General features: G+C 46.2%; 1 protein-coding gene across 1 annotated transcript in view; it reads left to right on the forward strand.

Moving 5' to 3' along the window:
- The window catches only part of NECAB1 (N-terminal EF-hand calcium binding protein 1), a 72,047-nt gene that overhangs the window by 21,522 nt on the left and 27,029 nt on the right, over positions 1–23,496 (forward strand). The window contains exons 4-7 of the mRNA XM_019651652.1: positions 5,493–5,518; positions 6,873–6,970; positions 21,324–21,464; positions 23,377–23,399. Of these exons, the coding sequence (XP_019507197.1) occupies positions 5,493–5,518; positions 6,873–6,970; positions 21,324–21,464; positions 23,377–23,399 (288 nt within the window). The remainder of the gene's footprint in view (positions 1–5,492; positions 5,519–6,872; positions 6,971–21,323; positions 21,465–23,376; positions 23,400–23,496) is intronic.

A 23,496-nucleotide genomic window follows, 5' to 3' on the forward strand; every position in this document is an offset into this window, starting at 1 on the left:
GCAGACCTGGGGGCCTCACGGTTGCAGGCACAGGCAGTGCTGGTGGTTATCTGTGTGGACTCGCCCACGGCTTGTTTTAAGCTCTTTGTTTTAAGTCCTTTAACATCTATAGCAAATCTGAGCGAGCCCGTTTTGCACATGAGGTGACACAGAAACGGGATTCTCCCAGAGTCACCAGGGTCTGTCTGTGGGCCGCCGCCCTGCGCAGCCCCTAGTGAGGTGGTCTTTGCTGCCTTGGTGGCGATCTGCTGCTAGGCGCCGGCCAAGCGACATTTCAGTGCTTTACTTCCTTTGAATATTAAGTGGAGCTAAGAATAGTTTCTGGCAGGAAGTAGTGACAACGTATGAAACAAGTGTTAAGAAGCAAGTTAGCCTGCCAGCCAAGGCAGGAGCTACAGAAACGTGATGTTTGTTTGGATTGGGCGACAGGGCAGTCACAAGCATACGACGCACAGTCCAGTGCCCAGTGCTCCCCCTGAGTTGGGGACAGTAAGCCATGTGGCTGTGAAGCCCCACGTTCATCTGTCGTGACTCTGGGGGATATGGCTGCTATTGGGGAGTCCAGTGTCCTCCACCACGACACCTAGTAATTCAAGAGCTGTTACTGGGAAGAACAGAATGGCCGTGATGGGTGGCAGTTTAGTGGAGAATGCGCATGGAGTGCCATGTTGGGTGGAGGGCCTTTGAGACTGTCTGTTCTGAAGAGCCTCAGAAATGGAAGTCCGTGACAGGACCCGCTCTGTTCCCACGCTCATCTGCAGGCTGCAGTGGCAGCTGGGTAATGGGCTTCTTTGAAAGGAGATTAGCATAGTACAGAGATAGGTGGGGGTCAGGAGTGCTGAAGGCCACGTGTCACCTAGAAAGCAGGCAAGTGTCTCCTCGCAGTGTCTAGTTTCTCAGCTGTGAGCATGGCCTGGGGACTTGTTTTCATGGACAGCAAGGAAATGGGGACTGAGCATACCGACTTCAGTCCTAAGAAAGATGAACCCTCCTGATGGATAAGGGGGTGATGGTGGCCCTGAGGTTAAGGAGGAGCAGTCTGGGTCCTGGCAGACATTACCAGAGATGAGGGTGGAGGGCGGTCGTTCAGGCTGAGGGCTCATCTGGGACACCTGATGGTGAGGAGCCCATGACAGTCGCCCAAAGGGAGAGACTGGGAATCCACGAGGTGAGCCACAGGGAGCCTCCTGGAAGGTCGCCTACCGCAGCCCTCGACCTCAGAGGTCAACCTCGATATGTCCAGTGTAACCCTATATGCCTAACAGACAGATGCGGTGGCTCTTGTTTCCGACATTTCCCCTTGTGTCTCACCCCTTACAGACAGGTGCAGGGGAGAAGGGAGGGCTGCCCAGCTGGACCGGCCGCAGGACACGGTCCGGGCTCTGAGGGCCTGCTGTGCAGGTGGGCTCCTTGGGCGCTGTTTCCTGGGGGCTGGGACAGCCGGCCTGCTGGAGTACTGTGCTCTGCCGGAGGCGGCCTCGCCCGCTCTGTGTGGTCAGCTCTTCAGCGACACACAGGCTCCCCCCAGGCGGGACATTGTCTGTAACGTCGCCACAGGCCAAGACACGCTGCCGTCGAGATGGCCAGGGGGTTTGTCTTTGGTGGTCTTTCTCGAGGGATTTCAGGACATCACACATGTCTTTTATGGCATGTGCTTGAAGAGTTTTGTGAAGTTGCTAAGAACTTTCAGAGCAATATAAGTGGTACGTGATGGTAAGCGCTGGAAAAGTTGCCTTAGAATGTGGCAGGTGGGGACAGATGGAAACGTGTGAGGTTTACTGCATCTGTGCCCTTCCGGAACCATCCCTTTGATTGGAGAATTAATGGTCTTTTCTCTTTTTGTCCATGAGGTAATACGTCAGCACTTCCCCTAACAAAGGAAGGAGGAAAGAATCTTTTTTGTTTCTTCCTTCTGTTATTTTTCTTTAATTTCTGAAGCAGCTATAATTTGCAAGTTCATGAGTGGAAAAGCTTTAATATTTTCTTCACACGTAACAGAGAAAGGCATGTGATGACTTTTCATAGGCGCTGGTGTCATCATTAGACATCTGACCAGTACATGCTCAGCAGCCGGAATGGTGACACGGAGCTAGGTGACAAGGGTCCAGGGGTCGTTTCCGCACTGAACTCTGGGGTTTGTGTGATGTCACCTAAACAGATATGTGTCAAGCTCTGGCTGTGGGCTGGAAAATTCGCAAATGCAGAAGCTGACAATGTATGTCAAGGAAAGGAAAACCTGGCTTCTGCAGGGAACTTCTGGTCTAACGCCTTCATTTTACATATGAGAAAGCTGAGTTCAGAGGAGAAAAGTGAGTTGCCAAAATTGTGGCTGACTGGGCCTGGGCTGGAGTCCCTGTCCCTGAGCCCACCTTTTCTCTGTTCTGTGCGGCAGCCTTACTGACAGAGGTAGTCAGCCATGAAACTCAGGTGTAGAGCAACAGGAAACGTTACCTGCTTTTTCTGTGACTTCATTTCTGTTCTGCGCATCCGTTCCACTGGTGGGGATTCAAGCTCCGTCAGGGTCACGCCCTCCACTCTGGGGGTCGTGTGAGCCCTGAGCTGTCCTGAGCATGACATCACAAGCAGAGGGGCCCCTATTCCTGTGCTCATGCTCCGTGATGCGCCGGCAGTGCGGGCTTCCTTCTCCCCTGATTTTGGTCATTAGTTCAGGCAAGTCCCTTGCATCTCTCTTTTGCTCACCCACCAGCACTTTCCACGTCTGCCAGCTCCCTGTGACACGTCTCTGCTGCTGTCGGATCCCGAGCGCCCCTGTCGTGTTCTGAAGCAGTCTCTGGGCAGGTGACTCCATGAGGCTGTCCATGCCCTCCTGCCCAGTCACGCGTGTCTGCTGCTCCCGTCATGGCTCTCGAGGAGGACAGTCTGTCTGTCTGGAGATGGTCACAGCACCTCCCTGTTGTCACATCTCCAACTTCCCTGGGCTCTGCCACCACAACCACCACCTGCACTGCCACATCCACCTTCCAGGCTTGGCCTTGAGGGGAAGACAGGGCAGACGACCTCAGGGAAGATAACACCTGAGTCTAAGCTCTCCTCACTCTCCGTTTTTCTTTTCCCCATTTTCTCTAGGGAATCTTTAGCAGGGGGATGAGAAGATTTAGGAGTTCCTGAGTCATAGCATCCTAAATCTTTTCTCTTACCTGGGTTCTAGGTATTTGAATTTCCAAAGTAAAGAATCAGACCTCACACATTAGGGTTCTCCATAGAAGCAGAGCTAATGGGATGTGTGCTAATAGAGAAAGAGATTTAGTTTAAGGAGTTGGCTCCAGCGATTATGGAAGCCAGCGAGTCCAACATCTGCTGGATGGGCTGGCAGGCTGGAGACCCAGGGGCTGGCAGTGCAGTCCAAGTCCATCTGCTGGAGAGCCCCGTGTCGCTCCGGGGAGGGCAGTCTTTTCTCTGTTCAGACCTTCAACTGATCGGATGAGTCGCACACCATGGAGGGTGATCTGTTTGACTCACAGATCACCCATTTAAATGTCAATCTCATCCAAAAACACTCTCACAGAAACATTCAGAATAATGTGTGACAACTTATCTGGGCACGTGGACCAACCACACTGGCACATAAAGTTAGCCCCGCCCGCTCCTGTCTGTGGTCGGCCTCGTCACTGCTCCCCGTAGTCGCCTGGGAGTAGAAGAAGTAATGGCAAGTGCTGTGTAGAAGCAGAAGAGGAGACTTTGAATCATATTTTTAAAACTCCTACCAGGCATAATCACAATACTTACAATTTGTTTTGATTGTCATCAGTTCAAACTTGTCAACATGCTGCTTCAAGTGCAATTTCATTTCTGCAGGTGTTTATCTTTGTTCTTCCAAAAAAATAATAAAGCTTATTGAAAGCAGGCACTGATTTCTCTCCCATTGATTATAGTGTTTTGTGCAAGTAGACAATTACTAGGTAACATTAATTGAAAAAATTTGCTTTTAAACCACAAGGTACAGTACTATATAGTTAAGTGAAAACTATGCAATTTTCAAGTAATATTTGGCAATAAAAAATTTGAAGTAAAACTGCTTTCACTTAGCTTGATTTTTATTTTTGGATTTTCTTGAGACTTTCATTTTTCCTTTTTTTTTTTGCCTTTATGAAAAATTAAAATTAGTCTGGTAAAAGCTCTAGACAAAATTTTCCAAAATGAGCAATGGTTTTGGCTCCAAACTGCAGGTAATTTTTCTTGAGTGTCATCTCTGTTCTTGATTTTTAAAGTAGATTTCCCCCTGAGTGATTATTAAAAGCCAGCAAAGCAATGCTTGCATCTTCTTGGAATTGCTGGGAGACCACCGAGTTTTCTAGACTGAAGTGCCGCCTGGTACATCCTGAATTCTGTGAAGCAGAGATCAAGCTGGGCTAAGCGAACAAAAAGCGGCATATCCATAATTACCACAGAATGATAGCTAATTGTCTGCATGCCAGCTTTAATGTAACACTGAGCACAGGCAAGCTGGTGTCTGATTTTAATGTCTTTCATCAGATCACCTTTCAGGACAGGAATGAGTTTACCATTTTTGCAGCGTGCGTTGTAACAGGATGTCGTCAACATGGATAACCACATTTTGGGAACCCAGTGTGACTGGCAGTCCTGACATACAGTGCCGTCTCCTCATTTGAGCTTCTGACAAAGAAGCGAGCGTGCAACATTCTCTGCCATAGGGCGAGATAGGAAGAACAGAGTCTCGCGTAGACGTGGTACCTCGCCCTGACCTAACGTAAACCATCACTTGGGCCTAGAATGGCCTAGGCCTCCTCCACCATCCTGCCTCTCAAAGGCTGTAGTTCCACATGGCTGAGGGTGAAGGAGATGCTGTCACATGGTAGATGACTGTGACCCCGCCCCTTGCTCTGCCGAGGTGTCATTATCTAGGCAGAAGTCCCTGGGAGTGAGAGCTGCCACTCCAGGGGTACTGACTACGTGGCAGGCACAGGGCTAAAGGCATCACATGTGCTGTCATTCACTCGTCACAAGTACTCCTCTGAGGAAGGCGTGATGATGATTTTCCCCAACCTGTCCACGAGGGACAAGCCGAGAACTGTAACTTGCCTAAGGTTGTACAGATCGTAAATGGTGGGGCCTGGCACACAGTCAGACCTGACTGTCACCAGCTCCAGGACACTGCCTCACGGAACAGATCAAGCCCATACATGCTGTCAAGGGAATCCAGTGAGATGTGGAGGAGCCTGAAGGGGCCTGGCGCACAGGTATGGCCTCAAAGAGGGAGAGGCACACTTCTTTGTCCAAGCCTAAATTTGAAAGAAAAACGTGGATTTTTTCCTAAATAGGAAATACCATCAATAAAGAGTGGCTCAGTTGGTTAAGAGTTCGCTCAAGAGTTTGAGCTCTGAGCAATAGCAGTTCGAGTCCAGCCCGAGCTGAGCAGCCGCTGAGCTGCCAACAGGTAGCAGGATGGCTCAGCTAAAAAAAAAAAAAAAAAAAAAAATCCCAAAGTAATACTTGTTTTTTCATCTTTTCAGCAATCTTGACACAGAAGAACTATGTGGTAAGTGTCTTTAAGACCAGTCAAATCCATTCCTTGCTTTAGAATGAAGAAGAACATTGTCATATTTCCACATACCCTGAAATTAATGCCATAGATGATGTCCTGGAATGAAAGCGATTTCTTTATCAGTAAGCTTTGCTCTAGCATGCGTCTCACTGCAGAAAAAGCTGGTCCTCCTTAATTTGGTAGTGGCAGAGGACTTGGTAATGAAAGTGGTACAGTGAGTTTCACAAAAGCAAATTCTCCAGCAGTTTGAATGTATTTTTAAATTGTTGTTTAATGCAACTTTATTGTTCTCTTCAAATATATTGTGCAGAGCCCTCTGTTACTGTTTTGCAAAGCTGACCCCTTGACATGTAAAAACAGCCTAGTCCCACACCTGCCTAGAGCATTTTGGAGTTTTAAATGTGACTTGAAAAACAAGTAATTAAATGAGGAGATAAATTTTTACAAATCCCCTATTTAAGGGCCTTCTCACTTATTTTCTTCATGTTTGTGGAAACAAAAGTCAAAGGCTAGGAATGTGGAAAAGCAAATATTTTTGAGGGCAAATATTTCTTTGTTATGAAAAAATTATGGAGCATTGTGAGACTGTTCAATTTGAAGCAGCCATATTTCTCTGAAAACTGGAAGGTTTTAAGTTTTGTTTGTTTTTTGTTTTTGTTTTTTAAAGATTTTTATTGGGGAATTGAGGGGAGGGGAACAGACAAGTTGCTGTCCTTTTGTTCTTCAGTCTAGCTGTGGAAGATGTCACTTCACTGGCCCATGTTGGTATGATCATTGTGCTCTTCCCGGGTGAGGCAATCAGTCGCCGGTCATTAGTCGGCCACTCACAGCAGCTCCCAGCAGCTCACACCAGCTGCCGATCGCTCATGTAGCGAAGACACGTTCCCAGGCGCAGGGCTGGCCTCTGCCCTCCTAGAGACAGAGTGTTGGGTCTTTGTAGTACAGGATGTTCTGTTAGGGTGGGCTTGACTGTGGACTCAGGTTCACATTTTCCCATTTTTGTAGGAAAGAACATTTCTTCAAGAATAATGGCGGGCCGGCTGAGTGGTGCATTGGTTAAGAGCTGGCTTGGGACGCCAGAGGGCCCTGGTTCGGATCCCACATATGAGGGCCAGTGACACTGCCCTCTACAAAAAAAAAAAAAAGAATAATGGCAATCATCTAGGTTTTCTTATTATTAAATGAAATGAGTATACTGACTCTTTACTCTCATTTGAAAACCTTCCAGTTTTCATTTGTAACTGACATTTTATGTGTTTTACTCATTTATGGAATAAATGGTTGGTTTTCTTGTTTTACGATTACCTAAATGCAAACATAAATTTATTTCAATATTTTTACTTTTCAGAATATTTTTCTCAGCACTTGGGCGAGTATGAAAATGTACTAGCAGCACTTGAAGACCTAAATCTTTCCATCCTGAAGGCAATGGGCAAAACAAAAAAAGTAAGGAAATTTTGGTGTTTATTTTTCTATAAAATCTCTCCTTTAAAAAATATTTTTCGTGAACATCATGCCTATTTTCTAATGTGCCAAAAGTATCCATTTGATTTTCTCACCGATCATTTATGTTCATTCATATTAAATGAGCTGTTTTGTTCATTCACAATACAATTACAAAATGTTTATCAGGTGTCAGGTACTGTGCTTCCTGCTGTGGATACAAGATAGGAGCAACTCAGGCAGCTGTTACCTGGCGGGAAACAAGTGTGCAGACGCCGATCACAGTGTGTGCATGTGGCAGAGAGAAGCATGGGCTGGAATCCCTGATTCTTGCTGCAGGGAGTGACCCTGAGCGATCAGAGGTAGGGTAGTCCTAGCTAGTCAAGAACCAGACTCTCGGGAGGGCATTCAGGGAAACAGCGATGGTCAATAGGCTGAAGTCCGAAAACCCGAGAATGGTGGGTGATGAAACGGGGTGGGAGGCACAGAACGCGCCGTTCATGACATTGTTGACAAACCTAAGGATTTTGGCCCGTGTCCTAAGTACAAACTAAGCAGCCACTGTTTTAAGCAGAGCTGTGAAAACTCATGTGGTCTTTTGAAAAGACGATGCGAGAATTAGCTTGGAATTAGGGTGGAGAACATGGGGTAGAATCAGGAAGATGAGTGAGGTGGCTAGTTCACTGATCCAGGGAGATTGGAGGTATCTGCAGGAGTTAGGGAGAAAAATAAATGAGTACAAATACATTTGAGGTCCTGGTAGTAGAGCTTGGAGAAGGGATGGATGTGGGGGATGGGAGAAAGAGGCGTCCAGGCTGAAACCTTGTTTTTAGCTTGTGTACCTGTCTAGTAGCACTGCCAGGTGGACCATGATTGAGGAGGGAAAAGCCTAAGTTCTCTTCCAGATGGTAGAGTCGAGGCTGCCTCTGAGATGTCTAAGGAAATGCAAGTCAGACTTTGGTACCTCGGTCTGGAGCTCAGAGGTGAAGTCCATACTGGAGACAGAAGTCTGTGAATTGTCAGTCGTAGGCAGAGGACTTGAATCATGGCATCTGCAGAGAGAACATAGAGTGAGGCGAGGAGGGGACCCAGCCCAGAGCTTTAAGGGACTCCAGCTTTGGAGGATGTGTGGAGGGGAAGAGCCTGAGGAGGCATGGGCAGAAGGCGGCAGGGACACTGCGAGCGTGCAGCGTCCAGAGAGTGCAGAGGGTATTTGGAGGTGGGCAGGACTGCTGACCAGCACGGAGCGGTCAAGAGACATGAGAACTGAGTTTTCCGTTGTCAGAAAGCAAGGAAAGATATGTTAGCATACAAGGTACATAACAAGAAATAACATTTTGAAGCATACGTAGAATTTCTGGATAAAGACAGTAGATTTACACATTCACTGAACTCTCCTTGCTCCTGAAACCTCATGAAAAAGACAGGAGATTTTTTTAATGGGAAAATTGATAGCAACAAAATGGGGACACTGAAAAGCAAGCGGGCATGTGGTAGCTGCCTCTTTATCAACCCGGGTTGAAAAAAGCATAGACTTGTTCTTGTTCTCTGACGAGAGACAGGGTCAGCCAGACGGAGGGATTGATTAAAAAGACCAGAGGAAGAGGCACCCAGACAGGAAGAGATCACCTCTGAGACATGTCACAGGACAAGAAGGCCCCTGAAGCTTCTCTGTGATAGAGCTGGGCGGCCTCTCCCACCTTCCCTCGAATACCAGATGCATAGTCAGCCAAGTGTCACCAGAGTGCTCACAGGAAGGGCAGGGAGCAAATCAAACGGAAACGAGGAAGGAAGGACCGATACAGGGAGCTCTGCAGGAAGGTGGAAACTTCTAGCAGCATCCTGAACCTCCTGGGAGAGACGGGACAGGAGAGGATATTGCCCCCAGGAAACAAGACTAGGACAACAAGCACTGGACAGCCTAAAATAAGAAAGAGCTCTTGGAAAATATAAACAGCAGAAATAAAGACTTAACAGAAGTGTGGAAAATAATTTATAAAGGACCCCCAAAAAGTAAAGCAACCAAGAAAATAGAAGAAAATTGGAGCATCAGCTTAGCAGGTCCTATATCTAAGTAACAAACTCCCAACAGAGAAAGTGGAATCTCAGTATATTTTCTCTTGACCTCTTCAGGAGGATTTAGAAACTGCAGACAATTTCGTCCCTTGAACCTTCGTTCCAGAAAAGGTGATGTTTCGAGCCCCTGCTTGGTGTGGCTGGCTTCTCTCCTCGTCCCTTAGGTCTCATCTGAAACACCCCATCCTCAGAAAGGTCTCCTCTGACCACCGTGTCTGAGAGAGGTTGTCTTTATTAGAGGACTTCATTGGTTCCTTGCTGGCAATTATCAGAATTAGGAGCTGTGGTGAGTTGTTTGTATTCTATAAGGAGGGAGAGGGCAGTGTCCTTTTTTTAATACCCAGAGCCTAGCAACTAAAATAGACCTGACAATTAAAATACACTCAATAAAAATTTATTGACTGAGTAAATACATTGAGTAAGTGGATATTCATACGGCTCCAAAGGCTAAATACTTTTCTACAGAAAGAAACATTGCTCCTAAGTCTATTTAAGCAGCTTACAGATGTCTTTAATAGGAAAGAAAAGCAAGTACATAATCTTCCTTTTCTCACAAATTGCACGAAAATCATGTTCCTTTCCCCATATTAATATAATCAGGCTTTGTGGAATTTGAATTGATGTCAACCAATTATTTTATTGTCTTGGGTACAAAATATTTTTCTCAGCACTGACCCTTAAAAATGCATGTGATCCATGTAATCATACTGTTTTATCAAGGATGAGGTCTTTGCATTAAAACAAGAAAGAAAAATGGTCAAAAATAAAATTGGGAAAGGTTCTTTGTACAGTAGCTCAAAGATGAGTGAATGCAGGAAGCTGACGGTTTTCGAGCCCTTTTGGAGCTGATGTCCTCTCCATGCTGTCTAGCACAGTGACCCTTCCGAGTGAGAAATCGAGTGTTTCCTTTTAAGAATCTGTACATATTTTTACCCAGATGAAAAGTCTTATCTCAGTAGGAAGGGCTGGCTGTTCTGGGCTTTCATGAGAAATGAAATGCCAACCATTCATGGTCGTCTTCCTGTCTGCTGTTCAGAGAATGGATGAAGCGGGTTCCGACCGCTCAGCTTGAACTCAGGACAGATACAGCCTGTTGTCACGACTGTCCCTCTCCCTCCTGCTCCCTGAACCCCAGCCCCCTGATCTGTTCTCGGGGTTAGCTGGATTACTGTGCTTCACTCTGTTTCCAGAACAAGCACGAGAGGTCAAATTCCACGTGGTCATTTGAAAGCCCTGAGAGTAGCTAAAACTGTCTGAATGCCTGACTGTGGAATTTCACAAAACCACTGGGTTCTCAGCTCGTTTTTCCCTCAGCAGGCGTGAGAAGCTAACTTACCCACACCACCATTTCGTGATGTGCTTGTAATCTCAAGGCAGAAGTAGACCTCTCGTGCCCAAGCTGACATGCCCCGTGGGCGGGGCTGTGTCCCTCAAGCCCGTGGGAAGGCTCCCAGGAGCTTATTGTGAACTGAGTAACGGAATTCCCAGGGTGTGCTGGTCACCTTGCAGAGAGACACTGAGAAAAGGTCCAAAATTTAAAAAAATATGTATTTTATAGTTTTATCCCGAAAGTTATTTTTCAAACAAGCACATCTGTAATAACATCTTCAGGGACAGTAAGAAGAAAACACGAGTCCCCGCACCCCTGGCCTGTCTCTCCCTCGCCTCCTACACCTGTCTTTGGGGCCTATGGTGTTTGTCTCTCTGGCATCTGGAGACAATTTCATGTCAACGTCCCCGTCTCTCCCGTCTTCCTATCTCTGCACTTAACCTCTGAGCCTCCCCAGGCTCTGTTCCTCTCACTAGTGAGACATCACAGTGTTTCCATGTAGGAGAGGTCTTATGTAAAGAAGAAGGCGAAATAGCAGTAGGTCTCAGAATTTGTATCTGGGGAAAACATCGTTAATTGCTGTATTTTACTATAATGTCGATACTGTAACTACTGTGTAGGATTTATTATTAAAAATTCCTTTTGTTTTAGGTAAAACATAGGAGTCAAAATAATACTATGTGTGGAATAGTAAAGCATCCTCTGAAGCTCAGAAAAGGCAGGCACTTTCATCATGAGCATTTCATTATAATCCTTTTAACTATTTCCAAACATAAAATGAAAAAAAATATTCTTGGACTTCAGAGCAACCCTAGGAAAACATTTTTCAGAAAGCGTGTTTGACCTCCCATGTGTTCCTTGAAATGGTCTTCTATGTGCGTGTGTGTAGGAAGGAGAACAGGAGAAGCGCGTCAGGCCGAAGCCTGTCTTGGCCAGACTCATGGCCAGTGCTGGCAGAAGGGGCCCCGGGCTTGGAAAGACAGCCCCACTGAGACAGCCCATGCGCTCCCGACAGGGTCTGCAGCACTGCTGACCCAGGCGTCCTGGGCAGAGGGCGGGGAGGGGCAGGACTGATCAGACACCTGACCAGTTCACGGGAGTTATCTAATACCTTAGCAAACCATAATTGAAAGCTTGCTAAGAGTGACAGGATGTGACCCCAAAATTCTGAGCTGGAGAAAGCTGAGAAACTCTGGGACAGAGACATGTGCCATAAGGGGTCGTGACTGAATCAAAGCAGACTGCCTACACCTGGCCCTGCCGTCATGTGTGACATGCTGCTGCTCATATCTCACCTGTGTTGTTAGTGACATTTTACAGCACACCTGACCTTTTAGGAACTTTTTAGGCCCTGCTTTGACCCAGAAATGTTGACAATGTACACCTTCTCCGTCACAGGTACATCCATGTTTCTGACAAGTTTAATAATGAGGTTAAACATTGTAGTTCCTAGAATGTTCTGGAAATATTCTGAGACCCATGGTTGACAGGGCGTAGAAGGAAAGCAGACATTCCTCCCTGGAGCTCCATACATGAGTATTTAAAACAGAGTGCTCAGTGGGCGGTTTGAAGACCACATTCGTACTGAAGGCCCCTCTCTAGTCAGAAGAAATGCAGTTTACTCAGCGTTTTTATATTTTCTTGATAGAATCATGTTCTTCATTTCATTTAGAAAATAAGTAAGTGAAGGGCCGGCTGAGTGGCGCGTTGGTTAGGAGTTGGCTTGGGACGCCAGCTCTGAGCAGCAGGGCCCTGGTTCGGATCCCACACGGGCCATTGATGCTGCGCCCTCTACAGCTAAGATGCTGAACAACAGCTCAACCTGGAGCTGGAATGTCGAGAATTGCCGGCAATGGCGAAGGCTGCAGCCCCTGCTACAGTGGACTGCCATAAGCAACCGTGAGTGGCCGGCAGCCAGTGTGAGCAGCCAGCAGCCGGTGTGAGCTGCCGTGACCTGCCGTGAATGGCCGTCTAGTGGCCAGAGACCGATCTGCCTCACCCGGGAAGAGCGCAGTGATAATGCCAACATGGGCCAGCGAAGCAACGTCCTCCACAACTAGACTGAAGAACAAAAGGGCAGCAACTTGTCTGTTCCCCTTCCCCCAATTCCCCAGTGCTGTTCCCATCCCCCAATTCCCCAATAAAATTTTTAAAAAGAAAATGTAAGTAAAGCAGCTGACCTCAGTCCTTACCTATTGAAGTGGGAAGATTCAAGGGTCTTGTGAAACATCAGGATGATTATATCAGAGTGACCGTAACTCTCCCCATGCTGTCTGCTTGAAGCCGCACAGCAAGGAGAGAAGGATCTAGTGGGCCTGAGAGAATCGCTTCCCATATGGAAAGAAGAGAAAAAATGGCTCTTCTCACCCAGAGCTGGATGACCAGTGAACACAGACTCCGTCTGTTCTGGGGTGGCAGCTGAGACCCATGTTCCCATCCCCTCGTTTTGAGGGAAAACCAAGGGTAGTTAATGGACTTGCCTGAAGTCACCCTGTGAGGTCATGGCCAAGCCTGTCACCAACATAGAATTGCATCCTCCATGAGGATCAAAACCATGATTCAGAATTGGGTAGAAATACTCAAATTGGATGCTTTCCGTCCAGTCAATAACTACTGGCACAAAGCCGCCTCTGAGCATAACGGAGGTTATGGCTGGAACCTTCCAGCACAGGATTCCACAGCTGTTGCCATGGCAAAGAAGCAAAATCTAAGCCTCTGATTAAAATGAACCCTTTTGTGAGACACAGTAAGCTTCCTATCAGACGCTCATCACTGTCTCGGCCCTTTTATCTTCGCAGCGCCCAAGCCTGGGGCTCAGAGTGCGTACTTGAAATTTGCTGGCTGTGGTTCACATAATAACCGAATAATTTTGCTCCGTCAGTTTCGTCACTTTTTTCAGTAACATAAATGTACTTTAATCATTCAGAATATTTGAATGTTTTGATTTCAGGTATGAAAAGAAAATTGATAGTGAGGTTATAACTTATATTTGTTTCTTTTAGAATATAAATTTTACCTTTCACTATTAAGGTTTTGGAGTGTTTGAGTCAATATGGAACATAGAAAACCTGTCTCAAATATGAAAGGAATGGAAAATTATAAATGAAATAACTAGCAGCCTAGAAATATTAATTTTAGCATAGGTTTTTGATAAATCTTCACCTGAAGGCTATAAATGTTTCTGAGAAAAACCCTTGAGGCTGATATGATTTAAGTGTCTCGGCTCAAAAAAAACTGGGTTTCAGAAATTATGCTGCCTTCTTGCTACTATCGGCTGAAAGAGAAATTCAGCTGCGATTTAGTTAACGTGTTCCCTTCTTTTAACTGCCTCTTGTCTGCCTGGGAAGCTCACCTACCAGTGGTGCCCGTACAGACATAGAGTTATAATCACAAGCCTCTGCCTATCTGAGCTCCATGGGGCTGGGCCCTGCCACTTCTCCCCAGAGATGCGTGACACCGACCCAGAATTGATCACAAGGCCTTTTGTGTTTTAAACACTTTCATAGGAGGCCGCGAGAAAAGAACACCTGTGTTCTGGCCTAGTCTAGGAGAGGTCTGTGGTCTGGAGCAGGTCGCCTTCACTTGTCTGGACCTCGTTTTGGAAATGAAGAATTTGGGTTCACTGGTCCCATGCAGGCCATAATGCATTGTCTTTGGTTGAATAGCTGATTGCCTATGAAATCCAGTGACTTTCTGATGCCGAATTCTGTTTTCCACGTCAATAGACTATAGATACCCTGTTACTGTTCTTAATTAAAGTGTCCCCTGGCAAATGAGACTTCAGTGATCATACACATTTAATGGAGGGATGAGAATGTTCCATAATAGTAAACCCTATGTGCATTTAATGTTTGACTAAAACCTTCTTTGCACCCTTTTTATGTTTTCTGTGCATTAATGTAAGGTCAGTGTTTGTTGAATTAATGCATTTTAGTGTATACGACTGCAGTTTTCTTTCTTTCTTTAACACGCCGTACACAGCTACCTTTACAAAGGAGATTCAGTAAATAATAGAGGTGCTGGTATACACCTCTGTTGTTTCCTTTCCAAAGTAAAGATTAGCCAGTGAACTGGAAAGTAAAGCTTCCTTTAAAAAAAAGACGTGGTGGGCCGGCCGAGTGGCGCGATGGTTAAGAACTGGCTTGGGACGCCAGAGGGCCCCGGTTCGGATCCCACATATGAGGGCCAGTGACACTGCCCTCCACAGCTAAGATGCTGAACAACAGCTCAACTGGAGCTGGGCTGCCATGAGTCGCTGGCGACGGCGTAGGCTGCAGCCCCTGTGGCAGTGGGTTGCCATAGGCTACCGTATGTAGCCAGCAGCCAGCGTGAGCGGCCAGCAGCCGCCGTGAGCGGCCGTCCAGAAGCCGGCGACTGATCTGCCTCGCCCAGGAAGAGCGCAATGATGGTGCCAGCTTGGGCCAGTGAAGCAACGTCCTCCACAACTAGACTGAAGAACAAAACGACAGCAACTTGTCTGTTCCCATCCCCCAATTCCCCAGTGCCGTTCCCATCCCCCCAATTCCCCAATAAAAATCTTAAAAAAAAAAAAAAGACGTGGTGAGGGTCATTTGAAAATAGAGGGTGAGAACATTTCTTTTCTTAGCGTTTCTCAGTCTTTACTGTTCGTTCTTACTGTTCATGCATTTCTGTATTTTACTGTGGTGGTCCTCTCGTGTTCGCGTAGACAGCGCAGTCTTGTCGCCTGTAGGCACAGTGGTGGACAGCACTTGCCTCACTGAGACCTTGAGACCGGTGGCTAGTAACTCCCCATCCCCTCCCGCGTCTGGCAGCCACCATGCCACCCTCTGACTCTCTGAATGTGACTGTGTTAGATGCTGCACATAAGTGGAATCATGCAGTCATTACCTTCCCAGCACTTGCTTATTACACTTAGCATAATGTCCTCAAGGTTCGTCCGTGTGGTCACAAATTGCAGAATTTCCTCTTTTTAAAGGCAGAATATATTCCACTGTGTGTGTGTGTGTGTGTGTGTGTGTGTGTGTGTGTGTGTGTGTATACACCACATTTTCTTTATCCACTCCTCCGTCTGAGACCCGTAGGTTGTGTCTGCATCTTGGCTGTTGGAAACAGTGCTGCAGTGAACAGAGGCTGCTAATATCTCTCCGAGATCATGAATCTTTTGTGTAAGCCTCAGAAGTGGCCACACTGGAGCACACGACAGTTCTAATTTTTGGACAAATCTCCATACTAGTTTTCATAACGGCTGCAGCATTTTGCATTTCCACCGACAGTGTACAAGGTTCCAGTGTCTCCACATCCTCACCCACACTTGCCTCGTTTTTGATAATAGTCATTCCAACGTAATATCTCACTGTGGTTTTGATTTTCAGCTCCCTGATGACTAGTGACGTCGATCATTTTTTCATATGCCTGTTGTTCATTCATGTATCTTCTTTGGGGAAATATCTATTTAAGTCCTTAGCCTATTTTTAAATCAGGTTACTAGGTTTTTTTGCTATTGATTTGTAAGAGTTCCTTATATATTTTAGAGATTAACATTTTATCAGATATATGGTTTGCAAATATTTTCTCCCATTCCATTGATTGTTTCCTTTGCGATACAGAAGCTTTTGCATTTGACGTGATCCTACTTGTCTATTTTTGCTTTAGTTGCCTGTGTTGTTGGTGTTGTAGCCAAAAAAATCATTGCTAAGACCAGTGTCGTGAAACTTTTCTCCTGTTTTTTCTTCTGGGATCTTTACAGTTTCAAGTCTTACGTTTCAGCCTTTCATCTATTTTGAGTTGATTTTTGTATATAGTATAAGATCAGGGTCTAAATTCATTCTGTTAATTGTGGAGCTGACTTTTTCTTTTCTATTTTATTTTTATATTTTTGAATAATTTTTTTATTAGTTTCAGGTGATAGCAGTCTGTTTTAAACTGATAAGCTTAATCACATGCAAAACCTCTACACTTTAACTTTTTCCCGTCCATCCCTGCATGGCTTGTTGTTGTCACAATAGATGTGCATTCATATTTTTTATCTTTCAACATGTTAGTTATGGTGAAACCTTAATATTTGTCTTTTCATTTTAATCCTAGAATTAAAAATTATCTACCTACCACCATTACAGTAATACAGCATTCTGTATTTGTGTATATATTTACCTTTACCACCGAGTTTCATACTTTCTTATGCTGTTGTATTGCTGTTAGCACCCTATCATTTCAACTGGAAGAACTGTTCTTTGGGTAACCCTAGAGATGTTGGGGTGTGGGATGCACGGATCATTTCTCTCCCTCTGCAAGTTGGGGTTTCTCATCTCTTTGCTCTGTGCTGAGCAGCGGGGAGGATCTCTGGCACCTAACAGCCCACGCCACCACCTCGGCTCTCACCTGGCACCACACTGTGCCAAGCCTGTCAGCGCTCCAAGAGTGGCAAGACAGAAGCCAGTCCTCTGGGGAGCCCCCTTAAAAAATTGCGGTGCTATATGCACAAACCAACCCCTTCCTTCCCCTGGGAGAGGCTGCGAGCTAGTGGTCTCTTCCTGATCACACGGTGCTATGCTGGGGCCAGGGTCTCCCTGCTGGCTTCAGGGAGTCTAGTTTCACGTTTGCTCAAGGTGCAGGAGCCTTTCAGTTCGTTTCTGGATTATTCCCACAGGGACTTTGTGAATTGTTGCTCAGTCAGTGTCTTTGTGGGGACGGAGGGCTTCCATGCTAACCTGCTGCTGTCACTCACCTATTTTTTATCTTAAGAGTAGGAAACTGGAGCGTCTGACTCCAAAGCCCACCCTCTTTCGAGCACACCGCAGTTGCCTGTTGACTGAAACTTCCCCGATTGTTCTGATACGAAACATATCACTACTGAGCTGCACATGGAGAAAAGGAATGACTGGAGCTATGTGCTTACAAATGCCAGATGTCTCGCCTCTACCCTCACATGTGTAATACACACATGCACGTTATAGCTTCTGTTCTGTCAACAGTCCAGTAAATATTAGGTAAATTGAAACCAAAATATCCTTTTATCAGTAAAAATGCTTAAAATAATAATGCAGATTATGGAAAATGAAGTCTATCAAACATAATGGGACTTAAGCTTTCAAAGGGCAAGCTTAGTGATTGTATGTAGCACTTCAGTTTTACATTTAATTCCACTCAGTAATTTCGATTCCAGGACTTTGCTTAAGGAAATAATTTAATATGTGTGCAAAGAATGTTCATCATATAAGAGTTTTTCATTTTCCTTACTATAAACAATCTAAATGTCCAAGAATATGGGATTGGATGAATAAATTAATGTAATGGAATCGGCCACTCAGCCATTAACAATTATATTATAAATGGATATTTGTGGACACAAAAGATGCATGTATTTTCAAGTGCAAACAGCTGAAGCACGTGCCATTGGGCAGCTACAAACAGGATGACGGGTGCTCAAAGTGTCCCATTGAAATCAGAGGACTCAGAGCTGAGACCACCCCCTCCCCCGGCGTCACCCAGCCGGCCAAGAGCTCGCTTTCAGAGAACTGTTGACAGGTTAGACACACAGCAGTCCCTAAGAATCTGGCATAAAAGTGCTTGTAGTGCTTGGGGTTTTACTGTAAGGAATCCTAGCCCTTGTCTAGCTCCACACACCGAAATGTGGACATCCTGCTTTCCAGCAGCACAGGTGGGAATAGTCATGCTGCCGTGTTACCTCCTTCCACTTAGCGATTCGTGTCACTGACGCTTCCCCGTGACCTGCCAGAACGTTCCTGGGACCTGAGAACCATCTGCTGACTTTGCTAATACATAGGCAGGACTAAACCTTGCTTGAAACAGGAGGCAGAGTCTGTCTATTGGGTATGGCCTAGACGTGCTTTTACTGCTTTTTAGACCAGTAGTGGTTGTTTTTTGCCAGTCCCTAAAATGCCAGGTTTTGTTCAAAGGAACACGTGCCTTAAGCCAACATACCAATCCCCTGGGAGTGCAACATACAGAGACCACGACCAGCACACTTGTTGAGAATAACAAGGGCCAGGCTTTGACCTTTTCCAGCTTGTTACCTATTGAATTTTCTATCTGCTGCTTTTGTCTTCCTAAAGAACATGTGTGAATCAGAGAGAAAGAGGGAAATTGGACCTGCGCCTCCTGGGTCTGCAGTCCTAAGCCCTGGGTCCAGGGTAGGGGAGGGAAGGGGCTGACGAATGGCCCAGAAAGTGAGCTGAGGACCAGCAGCCTTCGGAACAAAGCTGTGTTCCTCTCTGTTGCAGAGCCCACGTGAGCAGGCAGCCTGGGCATCAGCACCCACTGCCGGCAGGGGCTGGACGCAGGCAAGGCGGCTGGTGCCCGGGGCAGCCAGGGAGCCTCCAGGTGGTCCCCGTTTCGCACAACCCTTTAAGCAATTGTGAGGAGCCGCCATGAGCTAGGCTTCGTTCTGGGCATTCTGAAGGTAAAGATGATGAAGACATATTCCCTCCCTTTAAAGAGCTGGCCTGGGACAGGGGGGAGAGAGAGGAAACCACAGCTTACAGTGTGAAACAATCAATTCTGTACCCCAGGCAGAGAAAAGGAAGCGGTGTCATGGGAACACACAGAGGGAAGGGAGCGTGCCCACTCCTGCGAGGAGAGGTGGAGGGTCAGGGCAGGGAAGGCTGTACAGAGACGGCCCGTGAGCTGGTCTGGAAGGATGAGCGGGAAGTCTTAGGAAACAATCTTTTTCCCATCAAGCGGGCAGGCAGCACATGAGAGCAAATCTTCATAAATGACTCTAAACACATCATCACCCAAAGCCTTAAGCCCACCCCCAGCCCTTTCCGTGTCAAGGCCTCAGCGTGTCTGTCAAATGGACTAGCTGACTGTGCCATTGCCAGTGTTATCTGGAGCGTCCTCTGAGGACAGGCGGATTCATCAGAATGAGACGGGAGTCTCAGCATAATCGTTCCTTAGTTCGCTGTGACAGCACAGCGATAGCCAGCTGCCCGATTTTAACGTCCGTAAACCTAGCTCTGATGTCACCAAGACCACAGCAGCAAACACCGTAGGTTCTCGGCTCGCAGGGGCTTCTTGCAAACAAGCGGTTGTCCATGAGCCTCTGCATGGGCCCCGTGAGGCCCACAGAAACCTCAGGTGTGACCTTGGGCCTTATTGCAGTGACTGGAATGTTTCAAGTGGCTAAGTGGAAAAAAGTCACTCCCGTAGCGCTGCCATGACAAACATTTAACACTTAAACTGGAGAAGCAGGAGGCCGTCGTGGGCCCCCTGGCCCCCCCCCCCGCACTGCTCAGCAGGTGGGCGCGTCCTTCACCTGCCGCCTGCCCACAAGCAGGTGTAAAGCGCCCGCCATTTGCTTTAGGGCGATCATGGGTACACCAGACGCAGCTACCACTGGCAGAATCTCTGACCACGCAATTACATCTTCTCATCATTTTAATAAATTTCATTTCAACGTATGTTTTAGAAAATGGAAATGACTGTGGGGAAAGAATCGAGCACACGTTTCTTCTATCACCACATTTTCTTTTCATCTCAAAGGAAAGGCTTATTCAATTTTAAAACTGAGAAATAATTTTTGAAGCTTATTGCCACTAAATAGCAATATATTTCATCAAATTAAACATTTTTTATATTTTTTAGCTTGAATTAAATCACCAAAATTCCTTATGTTATTATGAGCATGTATTGTTTTGTCTTATGGTTAGTTTCTTGGGTAGAATGTAAAGGTATTGAAATTTTTTATTTTTAAATAAGACCATTAAATATGGTCGATAAGAAAACTTTCTGTTGTTCACCTGCAAAGAGTGTACTTGAAAAGAGACTGATGATTGATTGAAACCTTTTACAGTTTCAAATTAGGAAGGAAATTAGGTTTTCTATGACATTAGGTGGTTCTGCTAACAGAAGACGAATTCCAAAGTAATTTATATTAGGAGGCCACAGGTCCAGTATTCCCTGGTTTAGAGGCGATAGACGCACAGAATGTGTTTGAGTTGGAATGTGCCAGGGTTGCTTAGTCTGAGTTGTGAGAAAGCCAAAGCCTGGAAAGATGAAATAACGTCTTCTTAGTTTGGGCTTTCAGCCATCCCTAGGATTCCCCAGCACATTGTGTCGCCTGGCATTATCTTGTCACCACCTTTCCTTTCAGCTTTGTGTTTTCAACCATGAAAAAAATCATTTTGTTTAGTGACAAAGTAAATCTTCTCCATGGCTGAGTTTGTGTGTACTATTCCCAGCCAAGACCCTCAGTCAGGGTTAGCCGGCCGCTCCGGGACCTGGAACAGGCCTTCTGGCACCACTTCACCCCACGCCACCCTGGGCATCTTGGTTCTTGGTTCTCCCTGAGACTGTAGAGGACAGGAGTCTGCAACCCAGACCGGGCTGGGCAAGTGTTTCTCGTGTCTGCAGAGATGTCCCGTGACCTGGGGCCGAGGACATGCACGGAGCTCCAGTGGCCTCGGTGTCGCGCTGCAAGTTACACGCACGTGGCGTTCAGATGTCCTTCCTGAGGGAGGGACAGAAGCAGACTTAGAAAACTGTTTAAATATTCCAAGGCTAACCCGTTCTGAATTTTGAGATAACCACGCATAATTCTTTCCGCTTCAGAACACTACAGATGAGGCATAATAAATACGCCGAGAGGGAAATGAGCCAGTTGCTGAAACATGACTACGTGGAGCTGCTAATAGATTACACAATGGCACTGTCGTCATGTCAGTGAAACACATCCAACCTCTTCCAGATATTTTTTTCTTTTCCTACCATTTTCTGTTCCATAATTCTGCTGAATCTTGTCCTTTTCCCCAGACTTGAGGTGGGTCACTGGGGTTCATTTCTGAAGCACTTTTATTCAGCTCCTGGCGGGTGGGTGCGTCTCTTCTCTCCTCTTTTTCTCACCTTTTCGAGGATGAAGCCTAGATGAGATTGATGGGTACTTGGGGGGAAACCATTCCTAGTTATTGCTCCCTGCCAAACTGCTAATGGCATGTGCTTTGTTGTCCTTAGGACTACCAAGAGGCCTCCAATTTGGAACAATTTGTAACTCGGTTTTTATTGAAGGAGACATTGAATCAGCTACAGTCTCTCCAGAGTTCCCTGGAATGTGCCATGGAAACTACTGAGGAGCAAACCCGTCAAGAAAGGCAAGTTAAGCAATTTCATGTTTCTTTAGTGACTGTGTTTATGGAAGACCAGTCAAGGGGTGTTGTACTTACACTAGTGAAAGCTAAAAATGAGAACGAACAGATTCACACAGGACAGGCAGGGCCCCCACTGGGTGCTTGTATCTGCCTCTAAAAGGACCGTTTTCCTTCTCCTCTTCCTGCATGTCATGTCTTCAACGAATTTTAATGGAGAATGTTGTAGAATAGGAAGACTTTAAAGGGCACTGTGATGATATGAAGACATGTTTCACATAGTCCCAATCCTTAGAAGGCTAACGTCTGTTCTGTAAATAAGACGCAAACTCTGAAACTGAAAAGCAGGGTACACAGTGAGAAGCACTATAGAGAAGGGATTTCAGAAGGTAAAAGATTAAATATGGATAGCAGGATGAAAGACAAGTTCATGGTGTTTCCTGATGACATTTGAGCTTATCTTGTCAATGGGGATAATTTTTAAATGTGGAGAAGATGGGAACAAGCCTTACAGGCTAAGTGAACGTGGTGGATCTAAGGGGGAGCCTGAGAATTCAGTAAGCCTGATTATGGAAATGGGGAAAAGTGCATGATGAGAAAGGATTTCACAATCCAGTACCAGCAATAATATCACTGAGAAGATAAGGAGTGATATTATAACAGTTATGTAAAAAAAAGCACCAATGCTGAAGAGAAAGCTGAGTTAGAAAGGTGTAAACGAGATACCAAAATAATACCAGCCAACAGTTGGTGCTTTCTTGAGTTGTCATCGTTTCGAGAAGAGCTTGGCAAAACTCTCACTTATGCAACATATTTTTGCAAGTGTTACTTTAAACCTGTAGATATGACTTATCTAACTTTTGCATTTTGAATTAGGGGGAACCACACAGTTAGGTTTTTGAACAGGTTAATAATAGACTGCTCTGTAGGGTCGATTTTTCTAAACGAATTCATGCATACGTAATTATTAGGACATGTCAGAAAAACTGGAATTTTCAGCCGTGTGTTGACAGTGTTGTGAATGAGTGAGCACCACCAAAATCTGACAAAAAACAAAACAAAACAAAACCCTGTAATCTCAGCTCTCAGAGCTCATGCACCTGATGAACATGGGTGTACGCTCCGGGACGGCCCTGTGCAGCATTTTCACGTCGTAACGCCCTGTGTTTCACCGCATTGGGTGATGCCATAGCAAATGGCAAAGTGTAAAAATTGGCTTCAGAAAGGCAACAAGCCAGTTCTCCGGGCCTGGGCAAGGATAAGTGAATGTCATGAAGTGAGACTGATTTCGTGTTCCTAATGGAAAAACAAGGCCTGGTGTGTTGCTTCTGTTGTTTAGACATTTTGGACATAAAATGGATTTTTTTTAGAATCAGTCATTTGTCTCCTGATAGGAGGCTGAGAAAACACTCAGCTTCCCATGCTCACCTGCCTGCCCTCTGGGTGGTTTCTGTAGCCGCCTCCTGCACACGGGCACTGGGCACGCGTCACCATCCAGTGAACGGAAAGGGCATGACGGCTCTGCGTCGGCCGCAGGCTGGCCTCTGACTCTGTGACCGCCGCCAACAGCCACATGGCAGCTGCGTTTACTGACATGGAGCATGATCATGGAGTTTAAGAAAAGTAGAAGACACTAGAGAAATTAATGCATCTTTTCTGTCGAGGTTTCTAGCTCAAAAAGAACCTAGCAGAGTGGGAGCTACCACAGGTCTGATGTCAGTTTGGGGAGTGCCGTTGTGTGGTGTTTGCCGAAGGCACCAGGGATGCCCACACCCCACCTCAATCCACGCTTCTCCTCCTGGGGAGGTTTCTGGGGAGAAAACACACAGGAAGCAGAGAAAAGGAGGCATCACTAGAGGTTGTGCCCAGCGTCACGTCTCTGGCGACTCTAACTGACACTGAATTGGGCCCAGGCCTAGCAGGGCTTGTCTGTCCCCAAAGCTCTGTCTTCCTACTAGCTGACCACCAGAGCCGATGAGGGGAGCCCCAGGGTCTCCCCAGTGTGAAAAAGACAGGGCGGGGAGCTGGCTGCCGCTTCCCAC

Source organism: Hipposideros armiger, unplaced genomic scaffold, assembly GCF_001890085.2.
Source record: "Hipposideros armiger isolate ML-2016 unplaced genomic scaffold, ASM189008v1 scaffold_163, whole genome shotgun sequence".
NCBI lineage: Eukaryota > Metazoa > Chordata > Mammalia > Chiroptera > Hipposideridae > Hipposideros > Hipposideros armiger.